Genomic DNA, 20,508 nt, shown 5'->3' on the forward strand with positions numbered 1-20,508 from the left:
CTAGGATCTTGGAGGCAGAGACTTTATTTTATTCATGTTTTTATTCCCCAGGGTCAGGGCTGTAGAATTCACCCAATAACGCTTGTTGAAAGAATGAGTGATCTTTGGCCTTCTCATACCTAACTTACATTTTTCTTTTCTGGATTCATTTCACTAGACCCTTAGCTCCACGATGACAATGACAGGTCGAATTTGTTCTGTCATATCCCCAGTGCCTATTACAGTGCCTGGCACATAGGTGCTCAGTAAACAGTACTTAAATGCATGCCTGCATTTGTTATAGCAGCCTGAGTTTCAAGAGTATTATACGGATAACATTAATGAATCCATGCAAATAAACATTTAGACAGGCATCGTCAACCAAAGGGTGCTCACTGGTACCCGGACAACCATTTCACAGACTGGTGTGCCCTGTAGGCATCCCAGTGATACACCATCAGCCAGAGAGCTTGTGAACTCCTCCGAGCAGAAGGGCTCTCCCTGCCCCCTCTCCCAGAGCAGCTCGCTTTGCCCTCCGCCTCCTCTTCTCCGCCCACTCTCGCCGCGGTCTCCTGGCGGCGGAGGCTTTGTCTCGTGGGCTGGTCCCCAGCGGCTCCCTCCCCAAACAGCTGCTGCTCGAGGGAGGAAGCGGCGCGGGTGCTGTCCAGCATCCCGGTGCTGAAAATCGGAGGGCTCGTCATCCACCACTACCATGTAAGGGCCATGAGAAGGGCTCGTCCTGGCGCAGCACGGACATGGAGGAGGACTTATTCCAGCTAAGGCAGCTGCCGTGAGTATCATGGGGGCGAGCAAGAGGCAGACAGGCTTTCTTTTAAAAAACGAAAACCTGCAAGGGGGGTGGGGGGGTGCATCTCCGCATGGTTTCTTGAATTTAAAGGCAACTGTTTCAGAGGAAGGAATTAGGGCCTGGAGGAGACAAGCCATTTTCTTTCCCCAGCAGCCCAGCCTCTGTATCTCTGACTCAGTTCCATTTATCAGGTCTGTCAGGACCTTATGGGGGAACCAGGGGGGTTATGATTCCCCTTTTAATTGCTCTCGATCCTAAAAGGATTTTGAGATGTGAGCTTTAAGAAAGCATTAGCTGCTGTTTTGAAATGTGGACAGAATTGGTGAGTCTATGCAATGACATCGGTCCTTTCCAGCCCTAATCCTATGCTGTGAAATCCATAATTTTTCTGCAAGGTCTTTTGGAAGGGAATGATACTGATGTTGCAAACTGGTTGATAAAAAAACTGGGATGCCTTCCTAGAGGAGAGGGTTGGGCAAAGTCCTGTTGTTTATGAAGTGTGTGAATGAGAGGGCTGTGCACGGTCGGTGAAACCTCTTGCCTTCTTCTGAATGAAAGGTTTTTGTAGCAGCTAGCTAGAGTGAGACTCACCGTCGGAACACCAGGAATATACTGCTTTGAGGATGGCGATTTTTAAGAAAAACCAAATTTGCTCTGAGCATCTGGGGGAAATACCATGCAACCGAAAGGACAGGGGCCTTGTTGTGGGGCTTACAGATTTTTCCTACCACAAGCAGATAGTGATTTGTTAAGTAAATTCCAAGAGTATGAGAGGGGGCATTAAAAAGAACATTGATGGGGCAGGGGTTGTTTTAATTTTTAGAAACACTAGCCATTTGAGTGGTAAGAGTAGATTCCCTTTGAGATTGTTAGAAAGGATAAATTATAGTTAGTATGTGTGTATTTTCTTGATTTTAAAAATGGTGGATTATTTTTTTCTATAATCTACTGAGGAATTCTCCCAGGTGACTTTTAGTGTGACTGATACACTTCTCTGAGGCTCTGAGTACTGAAGGGGATTGTAATGTTTACTTTTCAATCAGAGTAAAATTAATTTTCACTAAAATTTTTAATTAATTTAAAATTTGCTTTAAAGCTTTTACTAATTGATCCACAAATAGCATATCTGATTATGTAATACAGCATTATTTCACAAATGCTAGAAGATGTTCGCTTATAATATCCAGAGGTAGATATAAGAGTACATAAAAATGTAAAGGTCTGATTATAAATTTCCCAAGGAAAACATACAACTTTTATGGAGAGTAAATATCATGTTCAAAAATAAAACTATTACCCCAATAAAAAATAATTTAATATCAGAAATGTGAACTTTGGTACTCAGAATAAGGCTACATATTGGACCTGTGGTTTTCCTGGGATAAATTTTTCAATGATGTCGGAGCATGTGAACTTTTCAAAGATTCATGTGTATATGAACTTTGCAAAAGGGTCATGTATATTTAATCTACTAATATATAGACCTGACATTATCATGACAATTCCTTCTTTAATTAAAAAAAGCAAAAATAGGAAGTTTTTACTTATTTAAATGTAAAAATGTAGGTTTTTATAGGAATATAATACAATGTACCAATAAATAAAGGTAAATAAAGTTCAAAGAGAAGCACAAGAATAAAGAGTAAGTCTCCTTTCTTTTCAAACCCCAGTCCTATTCCCCAGAGTTAAGTTTCTTGATTATTCTTTCTGGTGCTTAATAGGCATAAATACGTATATTATCTATTAGGCCAAATTGTGTACTGGTTAAGTACATTATCTCTTGAATCAGACATACTTGGGTTCAAATCCTTACGATGCCACTTCCTGGCTGCGTGACTTTAAGCAAGTGACTTAACCTTTCTGAGACTCAGTTTCCTTAGCTACACAATGAGGATCATAACAGTACTTAATTCACAAGGTTATTGTGAAGATCGAATGAGATAATACATGCCAAATGCTGGGCAGACACAAAGCGCTCAATGCTTATTAGCTATTATTATTATTACATCTGAAAAATCATTTATATAAACAAAATATGTGGGTTTGCTATACTGGACTCCCTCAAAATCTTAATCTGCAAACCCCAAATGACATTTGAACGAAGTCAAAATTAGCCCTGAAATGTGTTGACCTCAATTTCTAAAAAAAGAGTAAGCTAAATGAAACGGCCACATGAATCTGAGTGGGTTACAAATCACGATTTAGATGTTTTTTAAACCACACCCTTCGTATATTATGCACAGATTGCAGGCAGCAGATTTCCTGAGAGCAATATGGCTAAAAAAAATTCAGAGTGCCTTGCAGAGGGTTGGCAAGAGTGGACTTTGGAATAGACTCAGTCCCGTGGGAGGTCAAGTGTTAGCAGATTATAAGCCACTAAGTAGTTTACATGGTTGGGGAATGGGGAAAGGGAGTGAGGGTGTCTAAGAAACAGTCCTTCCTCGAACTTGAAGGAACCTTCACACAGCTCTGGGGTGGTTCATTTGAGACCACAAAAGACCATTGTTTTTCACATGCTGTCCACTCTGGGACAGCACCACATAGAGGAGATTTGGGAGGCTGAGAGTTTGCATCCACTTCTGCCTTTTTGTGTGACCTTGTGCAAATCAGACTTTTCTAGGTCTGTTCTTTCTAGGATGACTTTCTTGAAAGCAAGTTTGCAGACACTGATTGATCGATTCATTCATTCATTCATTCATTCATTCATTCATTCATTCATTCACTGATTTACTTAGATACCATCCTAGGTATAAAGGATTCTACAGCTGAGTAAGGTAGAATGGTTCTTGCGCTTAAGCAACTCACAATCTAGAGCTGCAATGTCCAATAGTACATTTAGCCACTAGTTACATGTGGCTATTTAAATTTAAACTTAAATGAATTTAAAGTATGCAGTTTGTACATGAAATAATTTATATAGTATAATATACAGTATAAAATGTATATATAATATACTATAGAAAATATGTGGCCGGGTGCGGTGGGTCACGCCTATAATCCCAGCACTTTGGGAGACCGAGGTGGGTGGATCATTTGAGGTCAGGAGTTCGAGACAAGCCTGACCAACATGGTGAAACACTGTCTCTACTAAAAATACAAACAAAATTAGTCGGGCATGGTGGCACATCCCAGCTACTTGGGAGGCTGAGGCAGGAGAATCGCTTGAACCTGGGAGGCAGAGGTTGCAGTGAGCAGAGACTGTGCCACTGCACTCCAGCCTGGGCAACACAGTGAGACTCTCTCAAAAAATTATGTGTGTGTATATATATATATAATGTAAAATTTTTTAAAATCTGTCTCTCAGTCATACTAACCACATTTCAAATGCTCAATAGCTACATGTGGCTAGTGGCTACTATATTGGACAGCATACGTGTAGGCCAGCAGTCCCCAACTTTTTTGGCTCCAGGGACTGGTTTCTTGGAAGACAATTTTTCCATGGATGGGGTGGTTAAGTAGGGGGATAGGGTTGGGGTTTCAGGATAAAACTGTTCCACCTCAGATCTTCAGGCATTAGATTCTCATAAGGAGCCTGCAACTTAGACCCCTTGTGTGTCAGTTCACAATAGGGTTCATGCTCCTATGAGAACCTAATGCCGCTGCTGATTGACAGGAGGCGGAGCTTGGGCGGTAATGCTCGCTCACCCAAGGTTCACCATGCAGCCCGGTTCCTAACAGGCCAGAGACCGTTACGGGTCCTTGGCCCAGGGATTGGGGACCCCTGGTCTAGGACATTTCCATAATTGCAGAAAGTTCTATTGGACAGCACTGGTTTGGTAGGAGGAAGGACACTGAACACATCATTGCAAATAATTATGAGAATTGTCTTAAGTGCTATCAAGAACTACTGCAAGCCTGGGGAATATATTGAGATCCGTTTCCACTAAAAAAAATTTTTTCTTAATTAGCTAGGTCTGGTGGCCCATGCCTGTGGCCCCAACTACTAGGGAGGCTGAGACAGGAGGATTGCTTGAGCCTGGGAGGTCAAGGCTGCAATGAGCCATGATCGTGACACTGCACTCCAGCCTGAGTGACAGACTGAGATCCTGTCTCAAAAAAAAAAAAAAAAAAAAAGAACTAATGCAGGGTACGGGTAAGGAGACTAGTTTTAGATGGGAGGCGGGTATCAGGGAAGACTTCCCTAAGGAAGTGACATTTGACCTGATCCTCTGGAGATGTGATTTCAGGAAAAAGAGAGAGGATTAAGAACATTCCAGGAAGAAGAAACTGTATGGGTAAAAGCCCTGAATTGGGAAAAAAGCTTGGTGTGTCTCTAAATCAGCCAATAGATCATTAATGAACAAGTGGCTTGAGGGGAAACTGCTGAGGACAACAGGGAGCAGGTCATCCAGGGTATTGTGGTGTATGAAAAGGAGTTGGGACATCATCCTGCATTTGCTGAATCTACTGTCTCCTTTCTTACAAACTCTGTCTTTCAAGGTTGACTTTGGGTCCACCATTGTAATAAATCTGCCCCTGACTTCTGCCAGTCTTAATCAATAGCAGAGGTAAAAATGTGGAAACTGACTCAGGCAGACCTGGGTTCAAACTCTGGCTCTGGCCCTATCTGGGTCGCCTCGGGCTAAAGCCTTCTTCTCCTCAAGGCTGAGTGCCTTTCTGTGAAGTCAGAACAGTGATAACACCTGCAGGGCTGTTGTAAGGATCAGGGAGATAATCACTGGGAAGCTCTCAGCACAGTGCCTGGCTTTGAGTATGAGCTCGATTCGTGGTGCTGGTGTTATTTGTTTTCCTCCACTCGGCATTCGTTTCCCTGATCTTCCAACTTATTAGGTAGTAGGAGTGCCTGGAAGCCACAGTCTCCTGTGCAAAACATTAAGAAGATGTCTGGTGTGGTGTGAGAGCATATGTCTGAACTTGAGCTCTTCGTCTGTCCTCCACCTGCTCCTCTTTCAGCCTCCCCCATCTCAGTTGATGACAACTCCATTTGTCCCATTTGGCCAGAAACTTTGGAGTCAAGTTAGATTCCTCTCTTACTCCCATTTCACTTTTTTGTTTTGTTTTGTTTTGTTGAGACAGAGTCTCACTCTGTTGCCCAGGCTGGAGTGCAGTGGTGTGATCTCAGCTCACTGCAACCTCTGCCTCCCAGGTTCAAGCGATTATCATAGCCACCCCTGTAGCTGGGATTACAGGCACGCACCACCATGCCCAGCTAATTTTTTTTGTAGAGATGGGGTTTTGCCATGTTGGCCAGGCTGGTCACCTGGCTCCAAGTGACCCTTCTGCCTTGGCCCTGCAAAGTGCTGGGATTATAGGCATGAGCCACCACGCCTGGCCTCATTTCACTTTCAGTCCATCAGGAAATCCTTTGGTCCTGCCTTCAACTTACACCCAGGCTCCCACCCCTTCTGCTGCAATCCCCTGGTTCAAGTCTCCATCCTCTCTCACTGGGATTGATTTCAATGATGTCTTTGCTGGTTTTCCCGCTCCTGCCCTTGCCTCCCTATAGCCCATTCTCAACCCAGCGGCCAGAGGGATTCTTTAAAAGTCAGATCATGTCCTTCCTCGGCTCAAAACTCTCCCATGGTTCCCATCTCACCTCGTCTCTTTCACTATCCTACCCATTCATGCTGCTGCCTCCCTGCTGTTCCTCAGCCATCCCAGCTGGGCTCCTGCCTCAGGATCCACCCCCTAGAAAGCTCTTCTCCAAGGTACTTGCTTCACTCTCATAAAGTCTCAAATGCCACCTTCTCACCAAAGCTTACCCTAATAACTCTCTTTAAATTTGCAGCCCTCTCATATACCCATTAGGATGGCTACTATCAAAATAAAAAATACCTGAGCTGGGTGCGGTGGTTCAAGCCCGTAATCTCAGCACTTTGGGAGACCAATGCGGGAGGACTGCTAGAAGCCATGAGCTGTGAGACCAGCCTGGGCAACAAAGCAAGACCCCATCTCTACCAAAAATTTTGAAAAACTAGCCAGCCATGGTGGTACGTGCCTGTAGTCCCAGCTACTTAGGAGGCTGAGGAGGGAAGATTGCTTGAGCCCAGGGTTTTGAGGCTGCGTTGAGTTATGAATGTGCCACTACACTCCAGCTTGGGTGATCGAATGAGACCCTGTCACAAAAAAGAAAGAAAGACCAAAAAAATCAGAAAATAACAAATGTTGGTGAGGATGTAGAGAAATTGGAACTTTCACACACTGTTGGTGAAATATAAAATAGTGTAGCCACTCTGGAAAACAGTATGGCAGTTCCTCAAATGTAAAAATAAAAATAATGCGATGTGACCCAGTAATTCCACTTCTGGTTATAGATGCAAAATAATGGGAAGCAGGGTGTTGAAGAGATATTTGTACTTCTATGTTCACAGCAGCATTATTCACTATAGCCAAACATGAAAACCCATGCCCATGGACTGATGAATGGATGAATAATATTCCATTGTGCAATATTGCTAAAATCTCCTCTCTTAGCAATTTTCAAGAAACAAAATGTGGTCTATCCACATTTGGAATATTATTCAGCCTTAAAAAAGGAAGGACATTTTGGCTGGGTGCAGTGGCTCATGCCTGTAATCCCAGCACTTTGGAAGGCCGAGGCAGGTGGATCACTTGAGTTCAGGAGTTCAAGACCAGCCTGGCCAACATGGTGAAACCCCCATCTCCACTAAAAATACAAACATTAGCCAGGTGTGGTGGCAAGCACCTGTAATCCCAGCTGCTTGGGAGGCTGAGGCACGAGAATCGCTTGAACCTAGGAGATGGAGGTTGCAATGAGCCAAGATTGCACCATGGCACTCTAGCCTGGGCAACAGAGTGGGACTCCATCTCAAAAAAAAAAAAAAAAAAAAAAGGAAGGAAATTTGGGCAGTCCTACAATGCAGATGAAGCTTGCAGACATTGTGCAAATAAAGCAGTCACAAAAAGACAAATACAGCATGATCCCACTTACATGAGGTGCCTAGAGCAGTCAAATCCATAGAGACAGAAAGTAAAATGGTGGTTCCAGGAGCTCGGTGGTGGAGGGAGAGAGAATGGGGAGTTGGTGTTTAATGGTACTGAATTTAAATTTAAATTTTGCAAAATGAAAAGAGTTCGGCAGATGGATGGTGGTGATGATTGTACAACAATGTGAACGTGCTTAATGCCAGAGAACTGTATACTCAAAAATGGTTAAGATTGGGCCGGGTGCAGTGGCTCACGCCTGTAATCTCAGCACTTTGGGAGGCTAAGGCAGGCAGATCACTTGAGGCCAGAAGTTCGAGATCAGCCTGGCCAACATGGTGAAAACTGTCTCTACTAAAAATGCAAAAATTAGCCAGGTGTGGTGGCATGAACCTATAATCTCAGCTACTCAGGAGGCTGAGGCATGAGAATCACTTGAACCTGGGAGGTGGAGGTTGCAGTAATCAAAGATCGTGCTACTGCACTCCAGCCTGGGTGACAGAGTGAGACTCTGTCTCAGAAAAAAAAAAAAAAGGTTAAGACGGTAAGTTTGATGCTATGTGTATTTAATCACAGTTGAAAAAAAGCTGCAGCCTTCTTCCTCTATCCTCCAATACCATGTTCTCCTTTTTCTTTTTTTCATAGCACGTATCATCTGCTAATAAACTCTATAATTTGCTTATTTATTGTTTAGTGTTTGTCTTCCCTCGTGAGAGTTTCACAAGGGTGGGATCTGATGTATCCCAAGTGTGTGGGATATTGCTGTCAGTTTCACCTACTACTGGATTCCAGTGTAGACCAATATAGACAGGCCAAATGATTAGGAAAGCTACATGAATGAAAAACCAGAAAAATCTGTCCGTCGGCTGTGTTATTTTCCCTGACAGTGGGACCACTATTAAGTTTTAGCAGCTGTATAGCCCAGTCTACCTGGAAAGACCAGACATAGCTTTGTTTCTTCATGTCTATTTTCTGCTTCCCCATATTCCTTTTTCAAGACAGACTCTCACTCCAGTTGCCCAGGCTCGAGTGCAGTGGCACAATCATGACTCACTGCAGCCTCAACCCCCTGGGCTCAGCTGATTCTTTCACCTCAACCTCCCGAGTAGCTGGGACTACAGGCACATGACACCATGCCTAGCTCATTTTTTTGTATTTTTGGTAGAGGCAGGGTTTCGCTGTGTTGTCCAGGCTGGTCTCAAACTCCTGGACTCAAACAATCCACCTGCTTTGGCCTCCCAAAGTGCTGGGATTACAGGCTTGAACCACCATATCGGGCCGTACTTCCTCATTTTCTTTGACTAAATAGGGAGGTTGGGAAAACAGCAGTTTGACTACTGATTACATGAAAAAATTTTTTTATTATTTTAATATTTAAAAAAATGTTAAATTGGCAAATAAAAATTATGTATGTATGGTGTAGAACATGTTGTTCTGAAATATGTGTAATTGTGAAATAGCTATATCAAGCTAATTAACATATTCGTCATCTCACATCCTTTTTTGTGGTGAGTACACTTAAAATCTCCTTTCTTAGCAATTTTCAAGTATACAATACTCTAAATTGTTATTAACTATAGTCTCCATGTTGTACGATAGATCTCTTGAACCTATTTCTCCTGTCTAACTGATTTTTTTTTTTTTTTTTTCTGAGACAGTCTTGCTCTGTTGCTCAGGCTGGAGTGCAGTGGTGTGATCTTGGCTCACTGCAACCTCCGCCTCCCAGGCTCAAGCGATTCTCCTGCTTCAGCCTCCTGAGTAGCTGGGATTATAGGCACCCACCACTGCGCTTGGCTAATTTTTGTATTTTTAGTAGAGACGGGGTTTTGCCATGTCAGCCAGGCTGGTCTTGAACTCCTGACCTCAGGTGATCTGCCTGCTTCAGCCTCCCAAAGTGCTGGGATTAGAGGTGTGAGCCAATGCGCCCAGCCTAACTGAATTTTTTTTTACCTGCAGCAACTCCCTAATTCCTCCAAGCCCCTACCAAGCTCCTAGTAATCACCATTCTACTCTCTGCTTCTATGAGTTTGACTTTTTCAGATTCCACATGTAAGTGAGATCATGCAGTATTTGTCTTTCTGTGCCTGGCTTATTTCACTTAACACAATGTCCTCCAGGTTCGTTCATGTTGTTGCAAATGAGTGGATTTCCTTCTCTCTTAATGCTGAATAGTATTCCATCGTGTTTATACCACATTTCCTTGATCCATTCATCTCTTGATGGACACCTAGGTAGATTCCATAGGTTGGTGATTGTGAATAATGCTGCGATGATTATATGACTATTGCTGTTGAAATTGTCCCAGGTAAACTCTTTGAGCCCATGTTAACCCAGGCAAGGATTTGTGTTTGAGTTCTAGGGGAGAAGCTAGAAGCAGGTCCTGGTTCCTCTAACTGAGAAGATCTCTGCATAGAGACACAGGACCAGAGGAGGTGGCAAAGGCACACATGAGACTTCCTGCTGGCTCCCATCCCCCTGAGACCTAGTGGGGCCAAAGGAGGGGGAGGATCCCTGGACAAGGAGGAGAGATAGGGCATCATTGTCACTCACTTCAGGCAAAAAGTAGGGAGTTATTGTAATAGCCTGGGCATCCCCCAAGGGAACCCACCACAGCCTTTAAAACCTCACACTCAGAGCTGCTCACACCCCTTCATTTCAAAAGTGTTTACATTTTATGCCAGCCAGCTTCACTTAAAGATTATGTGTGTTTCAATGACTTAAGGGGGATAGTCTGATTGTTGAGTGCATTATATAAGATAGTGCAGTGGCCCTCGTCTATAATCTCAGCACTTTGGTGGGGGCCAAGGTGGGAGGATCGCTTGAGGTCAGGAGTTCGAGACCAGCCTGGCCAACATGATGAAACCCTGTCTTTACTAAAAATACAAAAATTAGCCAGGTGTGGTGGCGTGTGCCTGTAATCCCAGCTACTCGGGAGGCTGAGGCATAAGAATCGCTTGAACCTAGGAAGTAGAGATTGAAGTGAGCTGAGATCACGCCACTGCACTCCAGCCTGGATGACAGAGCGAGACCCTGCCTCAAAAAACAAAACAGAAAACCTTACACTCAAAGCTGTTCACACCCCTTCACTTCAAAAATGTTTACATTTTATGCCAGCCAGCTTCACCTCTGAGGAATGAGTGTTTCAGTGACTTAAGGGGAACAGTCTGGGCCGGGTGCAATGGCTCTTGTCTATAATCCCAGCACTTTGGGGGGCCAAGGCAGGAGAATCGCTTGAGCTCAGGAGTTTGAGATCAGCCTGGGCAACATAGAAGGACCCCCTCTCTAAAAAAAAAATTATCTGGGTGTGGTGCCTGTGGTCACAGCTACTTGGGAGGCTGAGGCAGAAGGATCACTTGAGCCTGGAAGGTTGAGATTGCAGTGAGCTATGATTGCACCACTGCACTCCAGCCTGGGCGACAAAGTGAGACCCAGTCTGAAAAACAAAACAAAACAAAAACCACAATAGTCTGGAGGCCAAAGAAAGAAAGTCTCCTTGAAAAGAGGCCATTGTTTGGGTGGCCTTGGGTCTTAGAGAGGATTATTCCAGGGCTCACTGGCCTAGACAGTGGCTTTACAGCCCCAGCTAAGGTCTTCTCTGGGCTGTCTAAAAGAATTATGCAGATTTGCATGTGAATGATTATGTGATCTTGGGCAATTTATTTAACTTCCTTGAGACACAAGGGGGTGCCCGGGTCACCTTTGAGGGCATTTTCAGCTCTATAAGACTGATTCTCAGCTCTCTGGATGAATATGCCTGGCACCAGCCTGGATCATGGCAGTTATTCTGGTGTATTTATTAACTTATTTGTTTAATTAATTTTTTTTTTTTTTTGAGAGAGAGGGTCTCGCTCTGTTGCCCAGGCTGGAGTGCAGTGGCATGATCATGGCTCACTGCAGCCTTCGAACTCCTGGGCTCAAGCAATCCTCCCGCCTCAGCTTTCCAACGTGCTAGGCTTAAAGGTGTGAGCTACTCTGCCCAGCCTGGTGTAATTATTAATAGTATCTCATTCACTCTTTAACCCAGGGTTTCTCAGCCTCAACACTATTCATATTTTAGACCAGACAATACTTTGTAGTGGGGGGGGCTGTCCTATGCATTGTAGGATGTTTAGCAGCATTTCTGGCCTCTTCTACCCGCCAGATGTCACTCTCACTCCCACCAGTTGTGACCATCAAAGCTGTCTCTAGACATTGCCAATGCCCCTGGGAGACTAAATTGCCCTGATTGAAAACCACTGCTCTAGGACCAGGCGCCATGGCTCACACCTGTAAGCCCAGCACTTTGGGAGGCCGAGGCAGGTGGATCACTTGAGGTCAGGAGTTTGAAACCAGCCTGGCCAACATGGTGAAACCTCATCTCTACTAAAAAAATACAAAAATTAGCTGGGTGTGGTGGCTGGCACCCGTAATCCCAGCTACTCGGGAGCTGAGGCAGGAGAATCGCTTGAATCCAGCAGACAGTCACTCATTTCTACAGCATATTCAGATCTCTCTTTAAGCCTCACTCCTCTGACTTGAGTCATGCTGGCACCCTGTACATGTTCTCTTAACAACTTGTGCATCTTCTGCAATGCTCAGTGTACCTTTGGTAAAAGGCTGTAAGTTCCATGGGGGCAGGAACTCAAATCTGACACAGAGAGGGTCCCCTCTGTATGGTTGTTAAATGAATGAGTGAATAAATAAGTTACAAAGACAAGGCCGGATGTGGTGGCTCATGCCTGTAATCCCAGCTCTTTGGGAGGCCAAGGCAGGCTGATTACCTGAGGTCAGGAGTTCGAGACCAGCCTGGCCAAGATGGCAAAACCCTGTCTCTACTAAAAATATAAAAATTAGCGAGGTGTTGTGGCTCGCGCCTGTAATCCCAGCTACTTGGGAGGCTGAAGCATGAGAATCTCTTGAACCCGGGAAGCAGACGCTGCAGTGAGCGGATATCATGCCACTGCACTCCAGCCTGGGTGACAGAGCGAGACTCCATCTCAAAAAAAAAAAAAGAAAGAAAGAAAAGAAGAAAAAAAGTTACAAAGACAAATGACCGACTCTGAAAGTTGCAGCACAGGCTTTTTTGTTCTCCAATCAGAAGAGTAACCCACTCCCTCTACTGAGGCCATGTCAGAGAATGAATAAGTGTGTGCGCGCTCAACTCAGGCGATTTGGTTTTGGATCCTGACTTTCTGGCTAACTTGGTAGGTGATCTTGGGCAAGTTCCTTGTTTTTCTTTAGGCCTCAGTCTTATCCTCTGTAAAGTGGAGACAGCAATGGCACCCACCTCCTAGGGCATGAGGGTTCCTTGAGATGATGCTCATAATGTGCTTAGCGGAGCTACCAGCCCCTGATAAAGGCTTCATGAATGCTAACTATGATTTATTTTTTATCATTACCTTTTGTCCAGGATATAAACTAGTGGTCTGCTATCCTAGGAACAAGCTCATTGCTATTCAGGTTGACGAGGATGGCAGAAAAATGCAAATAAATAAAATCCACAGAGAACTAAAATTTCCATTAATTATAGACTTCCAACACATTCAGAAATGGAAGGTCATCACATCCAACCCCTCACACCCCGTCTCCCCAGTTCAGAGCAAGCAGGCATCAGATGGTGACTTTCAGACTTCTGTGGCTGCCATCAACATCTTATTAAAATTCAGGTTCTTCGGCCCCACTCTGTAGAGATGCAAAAGCATTATTAGGTCTAGAGTATGGCCCAGGAATCAGCATTTTAATCAGTTCCACAGGGATATTCTTGGCTTCAGGTACAGAAGCTTTGGCTGACTGGTTAAGATCATGGGTTTTGGAGCTACTTGAGCCAGGGTCCTAGTACACTGCATATTATCTAGGAGACCTGGGAACCATTGGTGTAACCTCTCCTAGCCTCAGTTTACTTGTCTATAAACTGGAGATTTTTTTTTTTTTGAGACAGAGTCTCACTCTGTCACCCTGGCTGGCGTGCAGTGGTGCAATCATAGCTCACTGCAGTCTTGACCTCCTGGGTTCAAGTGATCCTTCCACCTCATCCTCCCCAGTACCTGAGACCACAGGTGCATATCACCACAGTCAGCTAATTTTTAAATGTTTTGTAGAGACATGGTCTTGCCATGTTGCCCAGGTTGGTCTCAAACTCTTGGGCTCAAGTGATCCTCCCACCTCAGCCTCCCAAGTGTTGGGATTATAGGTGTGAGCCACTGTGCCTGGCTGAAACTAGAGTTATTAATAATATTTCCCTGTTAGGATTGTTGAGTGCATTACATAAGATAGTTTATAACACTCAGGCTTGGACCTGGCATGCTGAAGTGATGCATAAATATTAAATATCATTACTCCTGAGCCAATCACATGGACACCTGCCTCTGCTGCAATGCCTCTCATGAGAGGGAGCCCACTGCCTCCTAAAGCAGCCGTTTTCATCTCTCGACTTCTGTGCCTGATAAGGCTCCTCTTTATATTGAGTTGAGATCTGATTCCTTCTTTCTTATACCCAGAAGTTCAAGCTCTGTTCTTAGGATCCAGGTTGAGAGGCACCTTCTTTCACAGGTCAGAGCCTCAAATATTTGAAGACAGAGGTTCATCTCCTGGGAAGACTCTTCTCAACTCCTACAGCTCAGGGAGTGCCCCAGGTCTTGTCTTGAAGGAGACAAAGCAAGTCCATATGTTAGTGACCTTGGCAGTCTCTGCTGCTCCAAGTGCACAGCATCTAACTCCATTTGTTGACAAGTTTCAGATTCCAAAGACGCCACATCACCAGGGTATCTGGGACAAAGCTGAGGGATACCGGTTATCAGTGTTTTTGATAGAGTTCCCCAAACAAGATGATCCCTTGTTGCAACCCTGCCTTCCACTGGCAGAGGAGCCTCCCTATGAAGATATCTTCTCGTACTATTTGGAAGAGTTGGGGAGAAAGGGATGAATATTTAACAAAAGTCTCAGCCCTCCACCTCTCCAACCCCCCCAATCCAAACCACCACTACCTCTTCTCCCACTGGCCACACAGCTTCCTTCCTGGCCTCCCTGACTCCTCCGCAGCCATCTTTTTGTATTAACCAGGCCTTTGATTGTTTATATTCAGATGTTTCAACATCTTGGAGGCTTGCTGACTCTGGAGGGACTTGCCTCTCTCAGAGTTAACTAATTCCTAGAAATAGCAAACAGCTCATCTGCCAGCGTGCCTTTCCTATACAAACCAATCAGGCCAGAGCCTCAGGTCTCTGCAGCCACCTCCTGTATCCAGCTCCCAGACTCCAGGCCACATCTACCTGCCCTCATCACCCCAGAACCAGGCATGAGACAATTAAGGACAGCCCCTATGCTCCAGAGAAGGATGAAATTATTCAAACAAACCGATCCTAAGCCAGCAGCCTCTGCCTTGCCCATTTCTTTCCTGGGAAACCACAATAAAGGCTCTTGCTCACGTTCTCCCCTTATACCCTCTGCCTCCTGACAAACCCTGGGGCTGCCATGTGTGCCCCTTATAGTGTGGCATGCCCCTTCTTCTTGGGATCTGTAAGTATGACAGAGTATATCTTGTCAATGGCTCACATCTCGTGATCTCTCAGCCTTGCCATACCTAAATAATATTAAAACCTATATTTAAAAAACGCTTTCTGGGGTGGGCACAGTGGGCCACCCTGTAATCCCAGCACTTTGGGAGGCCCAGGTAGGCGGATCACCTGACGTCAGGAGTTCGAGACCATCCTGGCCGACATGGTGAAACCCCCATCTCTACTAAAAATACAAAAATTAGCCAGGCATGGTAGCAGGCAGCTGTAATCCCAGCTACTCGGGAGGTTGAGGTGGGAGAATCGCTTGAATCCGGGAGTGAGAAGTTGCAGTGAGCCGAGATTGTGCCACTGCACTCCAGCCTGGGTGACAAGAGCGAGACTCTGTCTCAAACAAAACAAAACAACCCGCTTTCCTCCATTGATTCCTCCTCTTGCGGGAGAATGTGCTGAGTGACCTCAAAACTCAACTCTGATCATCTTCCACCCTCTTGCTGCTACTTGAAACCCTTCCATGGTGTCCCACTGGTCTTAGAACAACACAGAAAATCCTCACTGTGACCTCCAGGGCTCTGTGTGATCCCGGCTGTCTCTCTGACCTCTGTTCCCTGGTCCCACCTCCAGGCCTTTGCACTAGCTGTTCTCTCTACTCCTCCCCTATTTGTGTGGGACTGGCTTTGTCCCCTTGATCTCTCTTTGGGGAGGTCTTTCCTGATCACTCACTTTTTTTCTTTAGGCCTCAGTTTTATCATCTGTAAAGTGGGGACAGGAATGGCACCCACCTTCTAGGGCATGAGGGTTCCTTGGGTACCACTGCTGTCCCCACTTGGCACCCTGTTTGCTTCCTCCTCAAGATATATTTCCTTTGCAAATGTATAATGATGTATTTGTTTACTTGTATATTAACCACCTTGCCAACCAGAGCATCCATTTCTCGAGGTCAGGGACCATGTCAATTTCATCCTCCATTGGACCCCAGCACTCACTCAGCATAAATCAGCCCTCAATAGATGCTTATGGAAATACTGAATGGTCCTGCTAGGCTCTTCCAGATGCTCTCGATAGATAGACTCCTTAGATCTCCATGGCTACCCTGTGAGGTAGGAATTGCCATTTCCATTTTATAGGTGAGGAAACTGAGGCTCAGAGAAGCAAAGTAACCTACCTAGGGTCACACAGGTACTGAATGGTGTGGGTAGGGGATTCAAACCCAAGTCAGTCTGTTTGCCAGAGTTGGGCTCTCTTGTCTACTCTGGCGGACCACCTCTCTGACTCTGAATGCCACACGCAGATAATCACAACTTAAGCTTCCTTTGCAGTCTGATAGCTTGAACTCTGATAGCCTGAACTCAAGGGTTAAAACTCCAGAAGCCCAGATGAAAAGAGAGAAAACTTCCTTATTTAAAATACCTGGCTAGGCACAGTGGCTCATGCCTGTAATCCCAGCACTTTGGGAGGCCAAGACAGGTGGATCACTTGAAGTCAGAAGTTTGAGACCAGCCTGGCCACCATGCTGAAACCTTGTCTCTACTAAAAATACAAAAATTAGCCAGGCATGGTGGAGGATGCCTGTAATTCCATCTACTCTGGGGGATGAGGCAGGAGAATCACTAGAACCCGGGAAACGGAGATTGCAGTGAGCCAAAATTGTGCCACTGCACTCCAGCCTGGGTGGCAGAGTGAGACTCCATCTCAAATAAATGAAATAATGAAATGAAATGAAATGAAAAGAAATAAAATAAAATACCTGAATCAGGCCGGGCATGGTGGCTCACACCTATAATCCCAACACTTTGGGGATCACTTGAGCTCAGGAGTTTGAGACCAGCCTGGGCAACATAGCAAGACCTTGTTTCTACTAAAATTCAAAAAAAAAAAATTGCTGAGCATGGTGGCACATAGCTGGAGATCCAGCTACTTGGGGGGCTGAGGTGAGAGGATTGCTTGAGCCTGGGAAGTCGAGGCTGCAGTGAGCCCAGATCTGTACTCTAAGCTTGGGCAACAGAGTAAGACCCTGTCTCAAAAAAAAAAAAAAAAAAGGTAACAATACCCGAATCAAGTCACAGTCCCTAATTTAAGGTACCGAGGAAAATTCTATGGTGGTACAAACAAGATCTTTAGGTTGACAACTATTTCCTCAAGTTCTTCTCTCCCTTAAATAGCAAAATTATGTAAAACAAATGTTCCCTGCTATTTTGGTAAATTATATGCTATATATATAAATATACAACAAATGGCAAGAGATTGTGAGCCAGCCTGTTTTGAAGCCTTCATATATTTAACATATGCCACTGCTATTTTCTTTTTCTTTCATATTACTTTTTTTTCCCCTTGGGAAATCTTGGCTCATGTAGTTGATACATTCTTTTAGGAACCCGACTGATTCAAAATGTAGACTGGCTTTCTGAGTACTGTATAGTTTAATGTCAAAGGTCCCTCTTTATTTCTGTTTTAAAACAAAGTTTAATAAACAAAGGTGCCCTCGCTTTTTGTGGTTTGCCAACGAAGAAATGTGAGCAGGTTCAGGTTTAAAACTGCAGGGAGGTTGGGCTCTGTGGCTCACGCTTGTAATCCCAGCACTTCAGGAGGCCGAGGCAGGAGGACCAGTCGAGCCCAGGAGTTTGAGACCAGCCTGGGCAACATAGTGAGACCCTATCTCTACAAGAAATTTTAAAATTGGCTGGATACGGTGGTGCACGCCTGCAGTCCCAGCTACTGTTGAAGCTGAGGTAGGAGGATCGCTTGAGCCCAGGAGTTGGAGGGTGCAGTGAGCTTTACTGCACTACTGCACTCCAGCCTGGGTGACAGAGCAAGACCCTGTCTCAAAAAATAAACAAATAAAACTTCAGGGAGCTAAGCCATTTTCTCAAAGTCACTTTTTACAAGGGTCAATGTACTCCAAACTCAAGGTAGAGAGGTGACTTGGAGAAGACAGGTTGCAGGAAGCTCGTATTTCCTCATTGCTCACAATTTTCCTCTTCATCAAGCTCAGTTAATGCTCGCAGCCGTCTGCAAGCTGGCTGTCATTCCCACTTCACAGACGAAAGCAGAGCATAGCCACGCTTAGCAGCATGCTGCTCCATCAGCTAGAGCGTGGTCAATAGTCGCTGTTGTTATGTATATTTATAATAAGAGCAGTAGATGCCCAGGTTAAAAATGGCAAACATTACAGAAGGGTCCAAAATGAATAAGCAAAAAAAATGTGTCTTCCCTCAAAACTGGGACATGGATGAAACTGGAAAACATCATTCTCAGTAAACTATCGCAAAGACAAAAAACCAAACACCGCATGTTCTCACTCATAGGTGGGAATTGAACAATGAGAACTCATGGACACAGGAAGGGGAACATCACACTCTGGGGACTGTTGCGGGGTGGGGGGAGGGGGGAGGGACAGCATTAGGAGATATACCTAATGCTAAATGATGAGTTAATTGGTGCAGGAAATCAACATGGCACATGGATACATATGTAGCAAACCTGCACATTGTGCACATGCACCCTAAAACCTAAAGTATAATTAAAAAAAAAACAACAAAACTTCCCATTCCCATCCAGTTCTCCTCCCCAGAAGAAACCAGAGTTAGGCTTCTTACGTGTCCTTCCCAAATGTCAATGATTGTCTAAGCATAACTCCTCTAGAACAGTATTTCTCAGACTTTAGCATGCACACAAATTGCCTGGAGACTGGTTAAAATGCAGATGCTGATTCAGTAGGTTTGGGACAGAGTCTGAGATTGTGCATTTCTTGTTTTTTTATGTTTATTTTTATTGTTTGTTTGTTTGTTTGTTTATTTATTTATTTTGAGACAGGGTCTTGTTCTGTCACCCAGGCTGGCGAGCAGTGGTGTAATCACAGCCCACTGCAACCTCAAACTCCTGGGCCTGGCACAAAGCAGGTGCTCATTCAATATTTGTTGGGTAAGGGATTCCAGTAACATCCGTGGCAGTGCTAAGAGTTAAGGATTTTCGTGGTTTTTTTGATGGCAAAATACACATAACATAAACTTTACCATTTTAACCTTTTTTTTTTCCCCTTAGAAATGGGGTCTTGCAGCCGGGCACCATGGCTTACATCTGTAATACCCGCACTTTGGGAGTCCGAGGTGGGTGGGTCACCTGAGGTCAGGAGTTTGAGACCAGCCTGGCCAACATGGTGAAACCCTGTCTCTACTAAAAGTGCAAAAGTTAGCTGGGTGTGGTGGTGTGCGCCTGTAATCCCAGCCACTTGGGAGCCTGAGGCAGGAGAATTGCTTGAACCTGGAAGGCAGAGGTTGCAGTGAGCCTGGGTGACGGAGTGAGACTCCGTCTCAAAAAAATAAAAGACAGGGTCTCGCTATGTTACCCAAGCTGGTCTTGAAGTCCTGGCCTCAAGCAGTTCTCTTGCTTCAGCCCATCCACGTAGCTAGGATTACAGACACATGTGCCACCCCAACCCCCCGCCACCATGCCTGGCTCTATTTTAACCATTTTATTTTTTTCCATCTTAACCATCAATTAAAGTGTGCAATTTTACAAGGTTGCACAGCCCTCATCTCTATCTAGTCCCAGAGCATTTTCATCACCCCAAAAGGAGACCCCACACCCATTAAGCTGTGACTCCCCATTCCCTGGCAATCCCCCAACCTCTGGTAGCCACTAATCTGCTTTCTATCTCCATGAATTCTGGACACTTCATTTAAGTGGACTCATATCTATGTGAACTTTCGTGACTAGCTTCTTTGCTCAGCGTAATATTTTTGAGGTTCATCTGTAAAGTTGCATCTGTCAGTAGTTTCAGGAGGTTTCTGTTTCTTCATTTGTTTTGTTTTTCAGAGACAGTGTCTCTTTCTGTTGCCCAGGCTGGAGTGCAGTGGTGTGATCACAGCTCACTGCAGCCTCGACCTCTCAGGCTCAAGCGATCCTCCCACCTCAGCCTCCTGAGTAGCTAGGACTACAGGCACGCACCACTGCATATGGCTAATTTTAAAATTCTTTGTAGAGATGGAGTCTCCCTATTTTTCCCAGGGTGGTCTTGAACCCCTGGACTCAAGTGATCCTCTTGCCTCAGCCTCCTAAAGTGCTGGGATTACAGGTGTGAGCCACTGCACCCCTGAGGACTTTTTTTTTTTTTTTAACAGTGATGTGCTAGAGCCTGATGGTACCAGTTCTAGAGAGCAGGTGGATTGTTAAATATGCAAGAATTTGGGTAGCCTGTTATTTAATCACTGACAGGCTGAAACAAGCCATTGTGGGAGTATCTAGGACACAGATATTGGCAAATGCTACAAATCAATATTGTTGGGGGAGGGTATTTGAGAGCCAGTTTATAGGCACACCGCTGGC

The 20,508-nt window shown here is 44.9% G+C and overlaps 1 protein-coding gene across 1 annotated transcript in view; it reads left to right on the forward strand.

Annotated features, from left to right (window-relative positions):
• Positions 1-480: 480 nt before the first annotated feature.
• Positions 481-20,508, forward strand: part of SVOP (SV2 related protein) — a 98,962-nt gene continuing 78,934 nt past the window's right edge. The window contains exon 1 of the mRNA XM_032168769.2: positions 481-769. Coding sequence (XP_032024660.1) covers positions 735-769 — 35 coding nt within the window. The 5' untranslated portion in view covers positions 481-734. The remainder of the gene's footprint in view (positions 770-20,508) is intronic.

This window comes from Hylobates moloch, unplaced genomic scaffold (genome assembly GCF_009828535.3).
Source record: "Hylobates moloch isolate HMO894 unplaced genomic scaffold, HMol_V3 SCAFFOLD_12, whole genome shotgun sequence".
NCBI lineage: Eukaryota > Metazoa > Chordata > Mammalia > Primates > Hylobatidae > Hylobates > Hylobates moloch.